The sequence below is a fragment of the Heteronotia binoei genome, unplaced genomic scaffold, assembly GCF_032191835.1.
Source record: "Heteronotia binoei isolate CCM8104 ecotype False Entrance Well unplaced genomic scaffold, APGP_CSIRO_Hbin_v1 ptg000122l, whole genome shotgun sequence".
NCBI lineage: Eukaryota > Metazoa > Chordata > Lepidosauria > Squamata > Gekkonidae > Heteronotia > Heteronotia binoei.
This window is the reverse complement of record NW_026799994.1, coordinates 105,607-118,858: the sequence shown is the minus strand read 5'-3', so window position 1 is coordinate 118,858 and position 13,252 is coordinate 105,607. Positions and strand designations below refer to the sequence as shown.

The following is a 13,252-nucleotide window of genomic DNA, read 5'->3' as shown; positions in this document are numbered from 1 at the left end:
CATGTATGCATGTACATCTGTATGTGTACAGAGAAATGCAGACAGACAGACTAGATAGATAGATAGATAGATAGATAGATAGATAGATAGATAGATAGATAGATAGATATTGAGTCGCCTTGATCAGATATTTACAAATGCACTAAACAGAAATACCTGATAGTGAATCTAAATTTGGTGAATGGCAACATTCTGAGATGTTCACCATATCACATCCATCTACATAGCTTCATAAAAGATCTCATTACTTAATTTACACAGATAACAACAATAGAGGCCTAAGAGGAAAAATAGGCTTGATGGACACAATCACTACACATGATCTAATATAACTATTTGAGGAAAACAACAATTCATTTGAAGGCAGTGCAAAAGAGGGACTGAAGTGGAAACGAAGTACAAGGCAAGAATGTTTAACAACTGGAGTTTCAAGATTGCTTAGCTCCCATTCTTCAATCATACAAGTGGCCTGATATAAGTACATCAAGTTATTCTAGATATTCTACTGTGAGAACACAAAGCAGCCAACTATGATTTATAGTAGAATCCTAAGTAGAGTTAAATATATGTACTAACACAATATGACATTATTTCAGTTCTTACAGCTGCCAATAGGCTTCCCAACCCCCCCCCCCGCCCTGGCGGGGGACTCCAGAATTTATAGCCTCCTCCCCCGGTCTCCAAAAGTCCAGAAGCGGGGGGAGGGGGGGAACTTCATGCCACTCTCCGGAGAGAGCCTGCCTGATTCCCTGCACCCACCGAAGGCTCGGCACTGGAGTCCAGTCCTCACCCAGGCATGCTAAGCAAGAGCCGAAAAAGAAGGGAAGGGAGGGTGTGTGTGTGTGTGTGTCCTGTCCTGTTAGTAAAGAAGATTTGTAGAGGTGGTTGGTGTGTAAATAAACATTCCTTTCAGGCACAGAGAGAGGGAGATCTAGCAAACATTTTCTCGTCACACAAACCTGCTCTGTGCCTTCACTGCAGAACAGAAAGGCATGAGGTGTTCTTGATGAGATTTTGAATGATGCATGAACTGATAAACTGCCTTGCCCTCAACCTGTCAGCAGCAACTTCTGCAGAACTTTGCAGTAGAATACTTATTGAGAACTTTTGGGGTTGTTTTGCCTTTAAGAAGAAAAGCCTCTCTTCCAGAACAGGAAGTGCAGGCAAGGAGTAGTCTTCTGACGCTGTTTTGCTCTGCGACTAAGGTGCTTTCTAAAGCTTGATTTTAAATGATTTAAGGTATCGGTTTAGAGTGCTTAAGTTTTCGTTTTATGTGCTTCTCAGCCGGGCTGGGCTAAACGCAGTCCCAGCCTTGTGTTCTTGTGGAGACTGTTTATTTTTTCATTGTCTTATCTGATTTATTGCCTCCTCTGCTTTTATTGCCTTTGGCTACCCCATGTTCAGCTTAACTTTGGTATATGCTGGCCCGGGTGTCTGGAACATTCTGAAGAAATTTGTCTTAATTTTTAAAACCTTGCTAAAACTTTGAACCCAGTGGCACCTTTAAGACCAACAAAGTTTAATTCAAGGTATATTTTTTCATATGCAAGCATATTTATTCAACTGATTTGCAGATTACAGAAGTCATTTTCACTTGAGAAAATGGGTGTTAAAACTAACCTATTTTTATTTGCTAGCATTGTTTTGCTGAGTTAATTATCCTGCTCTCCTTCCCCCCCCCTTAAAATATAGCAGGTTTTTTATCACAACAAACACACCAAACAAACAAATCCTATAACGACTGGGGGGAGAGATTTTCCAGGTAAAGATCAGATAGTTTGACAGGAATTGTATTTTTTGTGAAAAGGAAGCAATATAGTTTATTGCATTATGAATATGTTGGTTCTAGATGACTTTTAAACATATTTTTGAGCAATGTTTCCTCTAAGCTGAGTTAGTGTGAGCTAGTTCAGTTTTTAGTCTCCAGCTCACACATTTTGGTCTTAGCTCAGGAAAAATGGCCCCACATGAAACTAATTTATGCAGGAGCTCATGACTTCAATGCCAATAGCTCACAAAGTAGATTTTTTGCTCACATGACCCCACAGCTTAGAGGGAACATTGCTTCTGAGTCTCAGGTGTTCTAAATGCAGTACTGCAGATATTGTTTTGATATTGTGTTCTTTTCTAATCCCACTAAATGAAAAGATGAATAACTGATACTTGAAAGTATTTCCTGGAATTATGGCATATCTCCAGATTACAAAGTCAATTTCTGCTGGAGAAAATGGATGCTTTGGAGGGTGGACTTTGGGAGCATTGTAATCCACTGAGTTCCGTGTCCTCCCCAGGCTCCACCTCCAAGTCTCCAGGAATACCCCAACCTGGAGCTGGCAACCTTACTCCTGCCTCTGGTCAGTGACAGGTCCTGGCAACCCTAGAGCTATTCTATTACATGATGGTAACCAGAGCTGCTTATTAGGATTTTTGGTAGGGGTGATATATGCAAACCTCCACTCCCAATTGCTAGACATAGAGGAGGACATAATATGCTCTAGTGTGCATATAAGAATTTTCTCTGGTGTGAATTATCTTAAGCTTCCAAATTGCCAAGTTCCTGAAGCATAAAGAGCTACAAATTCTTTTTTGTGGCAAAGAGAATGCAACTGAGAAATACCTGACCACAGAATTACCAGAGGTATGATAGAGCTACTTAGGCTTGTAATTGTGTTTGACCTGAGAAAACAGCAGTAACTAAGTCTTACTAGGTTGGGAATGGCTTCCACTGTTTAAGAGGGAAGCCCATATCTGTTTTGAATTAAGTGACATTATTTAGCAAGCTTTCATCCAAATTTGTCAATTAGAATCTTATCATTTGAATTGAGTCTAGCACTAAAGTCTCTCTCCCCCCCCCCCCCCTTTAGAATCAGGTGTGCTGGAGTATCTAATAAAAGTTCTTCAATAAAAAATTCAGATTAATTACAGCACCTTGCTATATCTGATCATTTTTGCTGGGGAGGGATATATACATTTAGTATTAGAAGAGACCCCATTTTGAAGTGTAGGAGGATAGCCATTGCCCATGGGTTTGAATTTTTTAGATGGACACATTCAATTTAAGTGATGTAGAAATTAGGATTCCTAAACCCCCATGAAGGGTTTTAGAGGTGGGGTTTGATGCAGTGTGCTGGAAGTGATATAGAGGAGTGAAGTTCAGGAAGTGACATCACTTGACCTTTGACTTGGAAGTGATGTCACTTCCTTGCTCCTGGCTCCACCCCCAAAGTCTCCTGGCTCCACCCCCAAAGTCCCCAGATATTTCTTAAATTGGACTTGGCAACCCTAGCTGCCAATGAAAATAATTCCTGGAACCTACCAATCTAAAAGCACGCTTTGCCAATACATTTGCTGATATGTAAGGACTGGCATACTACAAACAGTCCCTATGTGAATGCCAATTTAAATTGCTCCTGATGACAGGTTTTCCACACAGCACGTTGTTCGTATACAGTAGCTTATATGTTGAATCAAGGAATTTATTTTCACAGCTCATATACATTTTTTAAAAAATAAAGTTTTGCAGTGACACACAGAATTTGGGCAGTGAGCCACTGTACAGCTTGCCACGTTTGAGGCAGCTCCCATAGGAGCAATTTAAAGTAGTCTTCACAAAGCAACTGTTTCATTTACACCGCTCTGCTGCCTTCTCCAGCGATTTAAAGTTCAATTCTGCATAAGTGTGCCTAGACTTTCATCACAGTGCTCCCAGTTGGAAATATGTTTAACTGTAAATAAAAAGCCAATGTCATCAAAATACACCACATATTAAATTCTTAATGTTTTCCAGATTGAGCAACTTTATGCAAAAAAGCAAGCCAATTTACATGTATCTAATTGGTCTGCACATTGATACAGAAGGTCATTTGGCACACAACACAAATATTTCTATGATTTATCCAGCAGCCTCACATCTCCCTCCACCATTATAAGAACGTCCTATATGTTATAAGAATGTCCTATATGTTTGGATAAGTTCTCTTAATAGGTGCATTTTCAGATTTCAACAATTCAGCCTGCATATTTTTTAAAAAATTAGTCTCCAAACATAATTACAGCTAAGCCATTTCGATACAAAAAAAATCTGTCATGATATAGTTCTTTTAATAGGGTCGCCAGGTCTCCCATGGCCACTGGCAGGGGATGGAGGATAAAATTATGAGACTCAAGTTGGGGAACTCCTAGAGATTTGGGGAGGAAGCCTGGAAAGGACAGGGACCTCAGTGGGGTACAATACCACAGAATCCACCCTCCAAAGCATCCATTTTCTCCAAGGGAGCTGATCTCTGTAATTCTGGGGGATCTCCTGGCCCCACCTGGGGGCTGGCACCCCTAGGTCTTTACCTTTCATTTTGTTTATTTAAAACATTTCTATTTTGCTTTTCTACCCAAATAGGTTCTTCAAGGCAGCAAACATGAAAGCACTGAAACATTTCAACATTAAAAAATCCAGATGTCTGAGACAGCATTTAAAATGCAAATGTATATAACATATTTAAACAATTTGATAATGCAAATAGACCTCACAAATGCACATAACAACAGAAGTCAAGTTTTCAATAAACATCGTCACCTGTAAATCTGCAGGAAAATTACAGTGCATACTTTGCTTTAAATAAATCCAGAGGGAAAACTTAGTCTATTTTTCCATTCACTCAAGATTATACAACAAGGAATATGGCATGACATAATATCCTTCCTGAAATCAGAACCACAGCTAGTACTACACATCACTAATATTGCAAACAACAGGTTTTCCTAATTGCCAAGAAAATAATCTCATTCATCAAACACTGGGTGTTGAAATAATCATTGTTCTTTTATAGCTGCACTAGAATTCCTATCATCATATCCTTTACCTATAGCTCAATAGCTACCAGCTACCAGACATCATTTGAACTTGTAAACCTGTGTTTGTATATTGGGAGTAAATCTCATGGAAACCAGTGGGGTTTACTTCTGAGAAAATATGCTGAGGATTGATTAGCCTGAGGATTGATGTGTGTGTGTGTGTGGGGGGGGGGGAATAACATTCATCATCATATATATTGAATACTGGCATTATGTACATTGTGACGACTGGAAGTAAGATGTTCCTATTCAATTGGTTGCTTCAGTGCTTTTAAGTACAGGTGGGATAAGCAAACTGACATGAGACAGAATTCCATTAAGAAACACTGTCTTCTAAATTTCTGCACACGTGGAAATATATGGCAGTTTTTCTATCATCCACTGAACTTCATAAAGAGTCATACTTCTAGTTAGTATTTTCCATATATCACCTTTTAACATACACCTTTTAAAAAAGCCATACAATTTTAAAAAAAATCATACAAATTGTAGGCTACAAGAAGATGATACAGATATACCCCCAAAGACTACATAACATATAACATAGTCTACATAACATATTTTGTAAGCCCTTTGGAGATAGGCACTTGCTTTTTCGTAGTAACCTGCTTTGAATTAAACTGGAATTGATTTTCTTTTTATTTTCAATGCAAGCAAATATTTTTTGATGATACAGAAAGGGACATATGCTTTCAACCCCCACAAGATGTTCTGCACAGGAATTCCTTAACAACCCTGAAAATCATCTTTAAATATTTGGCACAGTCTGTACAGAAATAGATGTAGCGGAACAGCAGAGTGCACAATGCAATTCAAGCAGCTAGTACCTATGGACTTAATACCTATGGAATTTTGAGGTCTATGCTTAAGTGACCACAGCTGCATACCTTTGTTTACAGTGCATTTTTGTTTCTGGTATATGGAGAACTTCAGAATATACATGAAAAGTGTTATTCAGTTGGGGGTAGGTGCACTGGGTAAACAGAACAATCTGAATAGTGATTGTATAATTTTAAAGGGAGGAAAGGGATCTGAAGGCAATTCTTTCTGTAAAGAGTTAGTTAAGAGCCTAAGGCAGCCAGTGACTCACCTTGTTGAATTTTAGTCAGAAGCTGATGGCGTGCTAATATCCTACTTATCCTGTACGGAGAGCGTCTTCTAGCCTGATCAAATCGCATGTACATTTCTTGGCCTTCTGTTGACACAGTAACAACCTGATTCTGAAATACTGGGCACCTGCCTAGAGACCTCTGTCCCCTTAAAAAAAAGTCACCACCAACACAGTCCCATTGCTGAGTCTGATCAGAAGACAGTGCAAAGTGAGGCAAGAAGTCCACAGGAGCTGAAAAGAGCAAGCGTTTAAGAAGAGGGAAAAGAGGAGTGCCAAAAGCTACAATTCAGGATTCCAGCTCCTCTCACATGATCTGAAAGGGCCAATCAGTCAAAGTAAAGAATGTGAAAGTACACAGAGTGCTTTGCCGAGGGAAGTGAAGGCTATTTGAGCATCTGCGGCCGTATTAAAGTTAAAAGCAAATACAAATGACTTGCCTAAAAACTGACTAAGCATCATGATCTGTGATAGGAGAATCTGGAGGGAGAGGGAGAGGGAGGGAGAGGGGGGGGAGGGAGGGAGGGAGGAATACTTATTTCTGACAGCAATCATCTGTAAGTGAGCAGAAGCTTGGGAAGTGTTTCTCTTTTTTTCTTGTGCTCCAGAGACTCAGGTACACAGGATGCCTCTTTTCTCTCTTCCAAGGATACAGCCATTTCCTCCAAATCATACTGGAGCTTGCTTTAACTATTGTAATGCACATGAACTATTGTAATACATGATTCAAAACAGAGGAGAACAGCTGGAATTTTCACACCACAGAGGAGCAGAAGCTAAAGGAAGCTGAACACTCTCTTAAAACATCATGACAAAGGATGGATTCATCTGGCTGCAAGAGTTGACTTTTTTTACCCTTAAGGGAGACTGCATGTCCCAGCCACCTTGCAAACAGAAGCCATGTACAGTTGTGTTACACTTTGGCCCAAGATCTCACTACACTGGCATGTTTCTTATAGTTATCAGCACTAACAACTTAAAAAAACTCCAGTAAATATGTGACATAGGAGCCATGAATCCATGCTACAGGCATCTACTCTTCTCACCCCAGCACCACAAGCATGCATAATATTAATTTTGCTGTGGTCAGCTGTCATTTTACACTGTCTAATTGGTGTTTGGTTTCAGAAAATATCACAGCTACTGTATGCAACAGATGAATCTCAGTAAGTGATTCGTGTATGAAGAAAAATATTATATGGGAGTTAATACTATCAAAAAATTCTGCCCAGTGCTCAAAAGCTATACTTTAGTAATTTCACATTACCAATAAATAAAACTGTTAGTAAAAACAGACTTGGATATGACTACCTTGGTCACATTTATAATGAGCTGGTTCTCTAGAGCAGCAACACCTACATTTCCTAAATAAATAAACATTCTACAATTCCACTCACTAAACAGAGTATATACTTGCTAGCTAATACAACTCCAACTGGAGCAAATTTGAATTTAGAAACCACAAGGAATCCTGTAAATAGCTGCTGAACAAGGTACAGACTGTTGGTCTTTTCTTTAGTATTAAATTACAAGTATTAAGCTGAAATGGATCCAAACAGCCCAGCAATGCCATCCTAAATAGAGTTATAGCCTTCTAGATCCACTAGATCCATCACCCCTACCTGAGAAACCCCAGACTCAAAGGGGTAGCCCTCACTCCATGTATGGTGGGCAGCAGGGCTTTTTTTTAATTGCAGGAATACCTTTGCTTATTAGGCCACACACCCCTGATGTAGCCAATCCTCCAAGAGCTTACAGGGCTCTTAGTACAGGGCCTACTGTAAACTCCAGGAGGATTGGCTACCTCAGGGATGTGTGGCCCAATATGCAAATGAGATCCTGCTACAAAAAAAGCCCTGGTGGACAGGCAAGCCCTACAGCCTCTGAGTGTAACCTTCTGTGTGAAACCTCTGTTTAGGATTGCCCTGCAAAACCACCAAAATTCCATGTTTAGGGATAATGGCTACTTCAGAATAAACAATCAGTCCATTTTTAGCCTGCTTCTTCCTAAACCCAGTTAGTATTATCCAGATTCCCAGGGTTCTGGATAAAGTTTGTTATGTCCTGCATTCTAATCCCTATGTACAGCACAGCGCACGCTACAGAGGCGACCAGTGGAACCCCACTGGTCCCCAGATGTAGCTCGCTAATTCGCACCGCCAATTAAGAGCTGTGGCGGGAAGTTTAACTGACCAGGATTGGACCTGGCCTCACGGAGGGTTGTTCCGGGGCATGTATATAATTGAGACCCGGCCCGCCATTCTCCCTCTTGTGATGTACCCGCTAATAAAGTATGTTGCCTTCAACACGTCTCGTCACTGAGTACATTACAAAGTTTGTATCAAAATCTGGTACAAATCTGGCCCTTGTTGCTACCACAGCGATTGGCAGAAGAGTAAGACATGGTGACTTGTCCCACTGGGGCTAATGCAAATACAGTTTGGAGGGCAATTTTCACACACCCTTCCAATACCAGGAAATGTCTTAGTGATTCTGGGCAAAAGTCTAGGATGCAATCCTGTAATCACAGCCATCACCCCCAGTGAAAAACCCCAGGCTCAAGGGGCTGGCCTTTGCCCCATGCATGGTGGGCAACAGAGTGCTATAGCCACTGATCCAGCTTTTGCCAAAGTCCTGGAAGAGGCAGAAGAGGACACATATGGTGGCAACCAAGTTGGCTGGCAACCAGAGGGAGCAAGGGCTACACACCCATGGCAACCTCCAAGCCAGCCAGCTGCCTACTGGTTGTTTGCTTGTCATTGCCCCAAACGTTTGAGAAATTTTAGAGGGCATCTACTTACTTTTAATTTAATAATTCCTCATATCTTGCATTTGGTATTGCTCTTTCAATCCAATGTCATTCTCCTGTTTTTCCTCTGTTAATATTATATGTCCAATAAAAGTACTCAAGTACTTTCCCTTTCAGAATTTGCTGGTACAAATCCCTACCTGAAGTATTGCCCAAGCTTGCACCCATTCACACAGGGGAAAAAATCCCTTGACCTGGAAATCTGGAGGTGCACTTGTAAAAGAGTGTTCATGTGTACCCCAGCATTTCAGGTAACAAATAGTGCAATCTTAAACGAAGGTCATTCTAAGCCTACTTAGTTATTAAACTTAGAAGATTGTCATTCTGTTTAGGCTTGCACTGATAGCATTCCACTATCTTTTAGCATTATCTAAAACTGGAAAAGCTTAAAATTCAGTTCTGCAGTTCTGATCCATATAATTAAGGCAAACCAACGCAGTTGCCCCCCCCCCAAAAAAAATATTCCATGAGCTTTGCCTAACCCAGCAGGTGGACTCCTACCTTGACTCGGTTGATCTGGCCATGTGCACTGAGGTTATGGTTGATTTCAGGCTAGACTACTGTAATGCACCCTACATGAGTCTTCCCTTGAAGTCAACTTGGAAATTGAGCTGGTACAAAACACAGTAGCCTGATTACTAGATGATACCAGGCAGACCATGCATGTCAAAGCCATCCTTTAATCACTCCATTGGTTACTGATCAATTATCAGGCTCAATTCAAGATACTGGCATCACCTACATGGTCTAGAACCCACAAACATGTGGAACCACCCACCCCTGCTCCACCACAGCAGCTTCAGTCACCTGAAAAGAATCATTTGAAAGTTCCTCCATACATATTATGTATTCCTAGTTCTGTTGAATTTGTACTGCCAGCCAGTTTTGTATTCTGTAATCTGTCTAGCTGCCGGTATTCTGAAGGAGCCCAAAGCCATACTCTCTTGTTATGCTCCAATCTTCCAGTAGGGAACAAGCAAAATATTTGCCTGTGTCCCTTATGTAACTACCTGGTTACCTGGGGAGGGGGTGTTACTACTGCTCACTGTGTATTGCCTCCTCTGCTTGCTCTGTAATGCTCCTTTTGCTCATTTTTGTAATGTCATCTGCCTTCCTTAGGATGTCGAATGCAAGTCACTATCTACTAGGCAATTTGGCCTGCCTTTCTGAAAGAGGCCACAACAAGCAGAAAATTACAGGTCCAGTCCCTTCCAACTCTAGTTCATAGGCAAGCATTAGAAAGAATTTTCTTTGATTATAACTTTGTAGAACGGCTGCCGCCAGGCACAGTAGATAATCCTTAACTAGATGTACCCATAATCTGATTCAGCAAAAGATAGCTTCAAATATTGTAGGGTTGCCGCATACAACCTGAGCACCTGTTTTACAGGTGCCAGATGTCTTCTTTTACACACTATGGAATACTGCTTGCCTTCATGGGAATGCCAGATATCTTCATATCCCTCTTTTGTAAAATTGTTTGCCTTCTTTCTGATCACTGCAATTCTGTCTGTCTACATAAGGATGACAAACAGCCCTCTGCCACACAAGATTTCTTATTATCCATGAAACTGAGACCCTTTCTCCCACATCTCTGAATTTTGACAGGATGGTGTCCCTTGGGCAAAGGGAAAAATTGCTGAGAATTTCATCCATGCTGAAGTGAAAATAAAGAAATTATGACAAGATATGGTATTTACTCTCAGTAGTACAACCCTGGGAAATTTCATCTAAAAAAGAAGGTACAACCAGAAATATATTTCACATTGAAACCAGTGAAAATAAAATAATATTAAATTGGGTGGGGGAGAATATATCTGCAAGCTTTCAATGAGTTTTGACAACAGAATTTATAATTGAAGGAGAAACTTTAAACAAAATAATATTTTAACTAGACAACTTCTTATCCCACAGTAAACATGCCAATGAAATCTGGAATTACCACAAACTTGAATACCTTAATTTCAAGTGACAGCCTAATCCTCTGCTCCAATTTTCTAAAAATTGGTGAAAGTTGATGGGCATTCTGGAAAGGAGACAAGGCTTGGGACAGCCTGTTCTATTTTATTAGACACTTCAGAACTATTTGTGGCACTAGATGAATATTTTGGAGATGTTGAGAAATTTTTTATGTTGAGAAATTGTGAAAGGCATAGGGAAAATGCTTTCTTTGGGCTAGAACTATGTTGTTGTTTAGTCGCATAGTCGAGTCCAACTCTTTGCAACCCCATGAACAAAGTCACGCCAGGTCCTCCTGTCTTCCACCATCCTCCGAAGTCTGCTCAAATTCATGTTTGTTACATCAGTAATGCTGTCCACCCATCTCATCTTTTGTCGTCCCCCGTGGCGCAGAGTGTTAAAGCTGCAGTACTGCAGTCCTAAGCTATGCTCACGACCTGAGCTCAATCCCCGGTGGAAGCTTGGTTTTCAGGTAGCCGGTTCGAGGTTGACGCAGCACTCCATCCTTCCAAGGTCAGTAAAATGAGTACCCAGCTTGCTGGGAGTCGGTAAAATGAATACCCAGCTTGCGGGGGGGGGGGGGAGTGTAGATGACTGGGGAAGGCAATGGCAAACCACCCTGTAAAAAGTCTGCCGTGAAAACATTGTGAAAGGAACATCACCCCAGAGTCGGAAACGATTGGTGCTTGCACAGGGGACCTTTCCTTTCCTCTTCCCTTGCCTTCTGTCTTTCCTAGCATCAGGATCTTCTCCAGGAAGTGTTCCCTTCTCATTTGGTGGCCAAAGTATTTGAGCTTCAGCTTCAGCATCTACCTTCCAGGGAACAGTCTGGGTTGATTTCCCTTAGGACTGACTGATTTGATCTTCTTGCAGTCCAAGGGACTCTCAAGATTCTTCTCTAGCACCAAAGCTCAAAAACATCTATCCTTCTGCGCTCGGCCTTCCTTATGGTCCAGCTCTCACAGCCATACATTACTACTGGGAATACCATCGCTTTGACTATACGGACTTTTGTTGGCAGGGTGATGTCTCTATTTTTTATTATACTGCCCAGGTTCACCATAGCTGTCCTCCCAAGGAGCAAACGTCTTTTAATTTCATGGCTACAGTCACCATCTGCAGTGATCTTGGATCCCAGAAATGTGAAGTCTGTCACTACTTCCATGTCTTCCCCTTCTATTTGCCACAGTGTGATGGGGCCAGATGCCATGAACTTAGTTTTTTTGATGTTGAGTTTCAAGCCTACTTTTGTTCTCTCCTCTTTCACCCTCAACAAGAGGTTCTTTAGGTCCTCCTCACTTACTGCCATTAGAGTGGTATCATCTGCATATCTGAGGTTGTTGATGTTTTTCCCATCAATCTTAATTCCGGCTTGTGCTTCATCCAGGCCAGCATTCCACATGATGCACTCTGCATATAAATTAAATAAGCAGGGTGACAATATACATCCTTGTCGAACTCCTTTTCCTATTCTAAACCAATCAGTTGTTCCATATCCTGTTCTGATCGTTGTTTCTTGACCCTTGTACAAGTTTATCAGGAGACATGTGAGGTAGTCTGGTACTCCCATCTCTTTAAGGACTTGCCACAGTTTGTTGTGTTCCACACAATCAAAGGTTTTAGCATAGTCAATGAAACAGAAATAGATGTTTTTATGATACGTCTGTGCTTTCTGCATAATCCAGCAAATGTTGGCAATTTGATCTCTAGTTCCTCTACCTCTCCAAAACCCAGCTTGAACTTCTGGTAGTTCCCGATCTACATACTGCTGAAGCCTAGCTTGTAGGATCTTTAACATGACCTTTCAGGCATGTGAAATGAGTGCAATGGTGCGATAGTTTGAACATTCCTTGGCATTACCCTTCTTTGGGATTGGAATATAAACTGATCTTTTCCAATCCTGTGGCCACTGTTGCATTTTCCAAATTTGTTGACATAATGTGTGCATCACTTTAACAGCATCATCTTTTAGGACTTTGAATAGCTCAACTGGGATACCGTCATCTCTGCTCACTTTGTTGTTAGTAATGCTTTCTAAGGCCCATTTGACTTCACACTCCAGGATGTCTGGCTCAAGGTCAGCGATTTCACTGTCATGGTTGTCAAGGGCATTGAGATCCTTCTTGTATAATTGTTCTGTGTATTCTTGCCACCACTTTCTGAGCTCTTCTGCTTCTGTTAGGTCCCTACCATTTTTGTCCTTTATCATGGCCATCTTTGCACGAAACATACCCTTGATTTCTTCAATTTTCTTGAAAAGATCTCTTGTCCTTCCCATTCTATTATTTTCCACTATTGCTTTGCATTGTTCCTTCAGGAAGGCCTCCATCTGTCCTTGCTGTTCTCTGAAAATCTGCATTCAGCTGGGTGAATTTTTCCATTTCACCTTTGCCTTTCACTTTTCTTCTTTCCTCAGCTATTTGTAAAGCCTCATCAGACAGCCACTTTGCTTTCTTGCATTTCTTTTTCTTTGGGATGGTGCTGACTGTAAGAAAACTGGGGAAGCCATTAGGCCATTCAGGTTTGAC

The 13,252-nt window shown here is 41.0% G+C and overlaps 1 protein-coding gene across 3 annotated transcripts in view; it reads right to left on the bottom strand.

The window, feature by feature from the left end:
• LOC132590524 (stAR-related lipid transfer protein 13-like) overlaps positions 1-13,252 on the bottom strand; it is a 207,256-nt gene that overhangs the window by 151,210 nt on the left and 42,794 nt on the right. Inside the window, exon 1 of one of the 3 annotated variants that reach the window (XM_060263437.1) lies at positions 5,939-6,294. The exons of 1 other annotated variant lie outside the window; for it this stretch is intronic. In XM_060263437.1, the coding sequence (XP_060119420.1) occupies positions 5,939-6,032 (94 nt within the window). In that variant the 5' untranslated portion in view covers positions 6,033-6,294. Of the gene's footprint in view, positions 1-5,938; positions 6,295-13,252 lie in introns of those variants that run through there. One more of the 3 variants, XM_060263435.1, reaches the window with a different exon arrangement.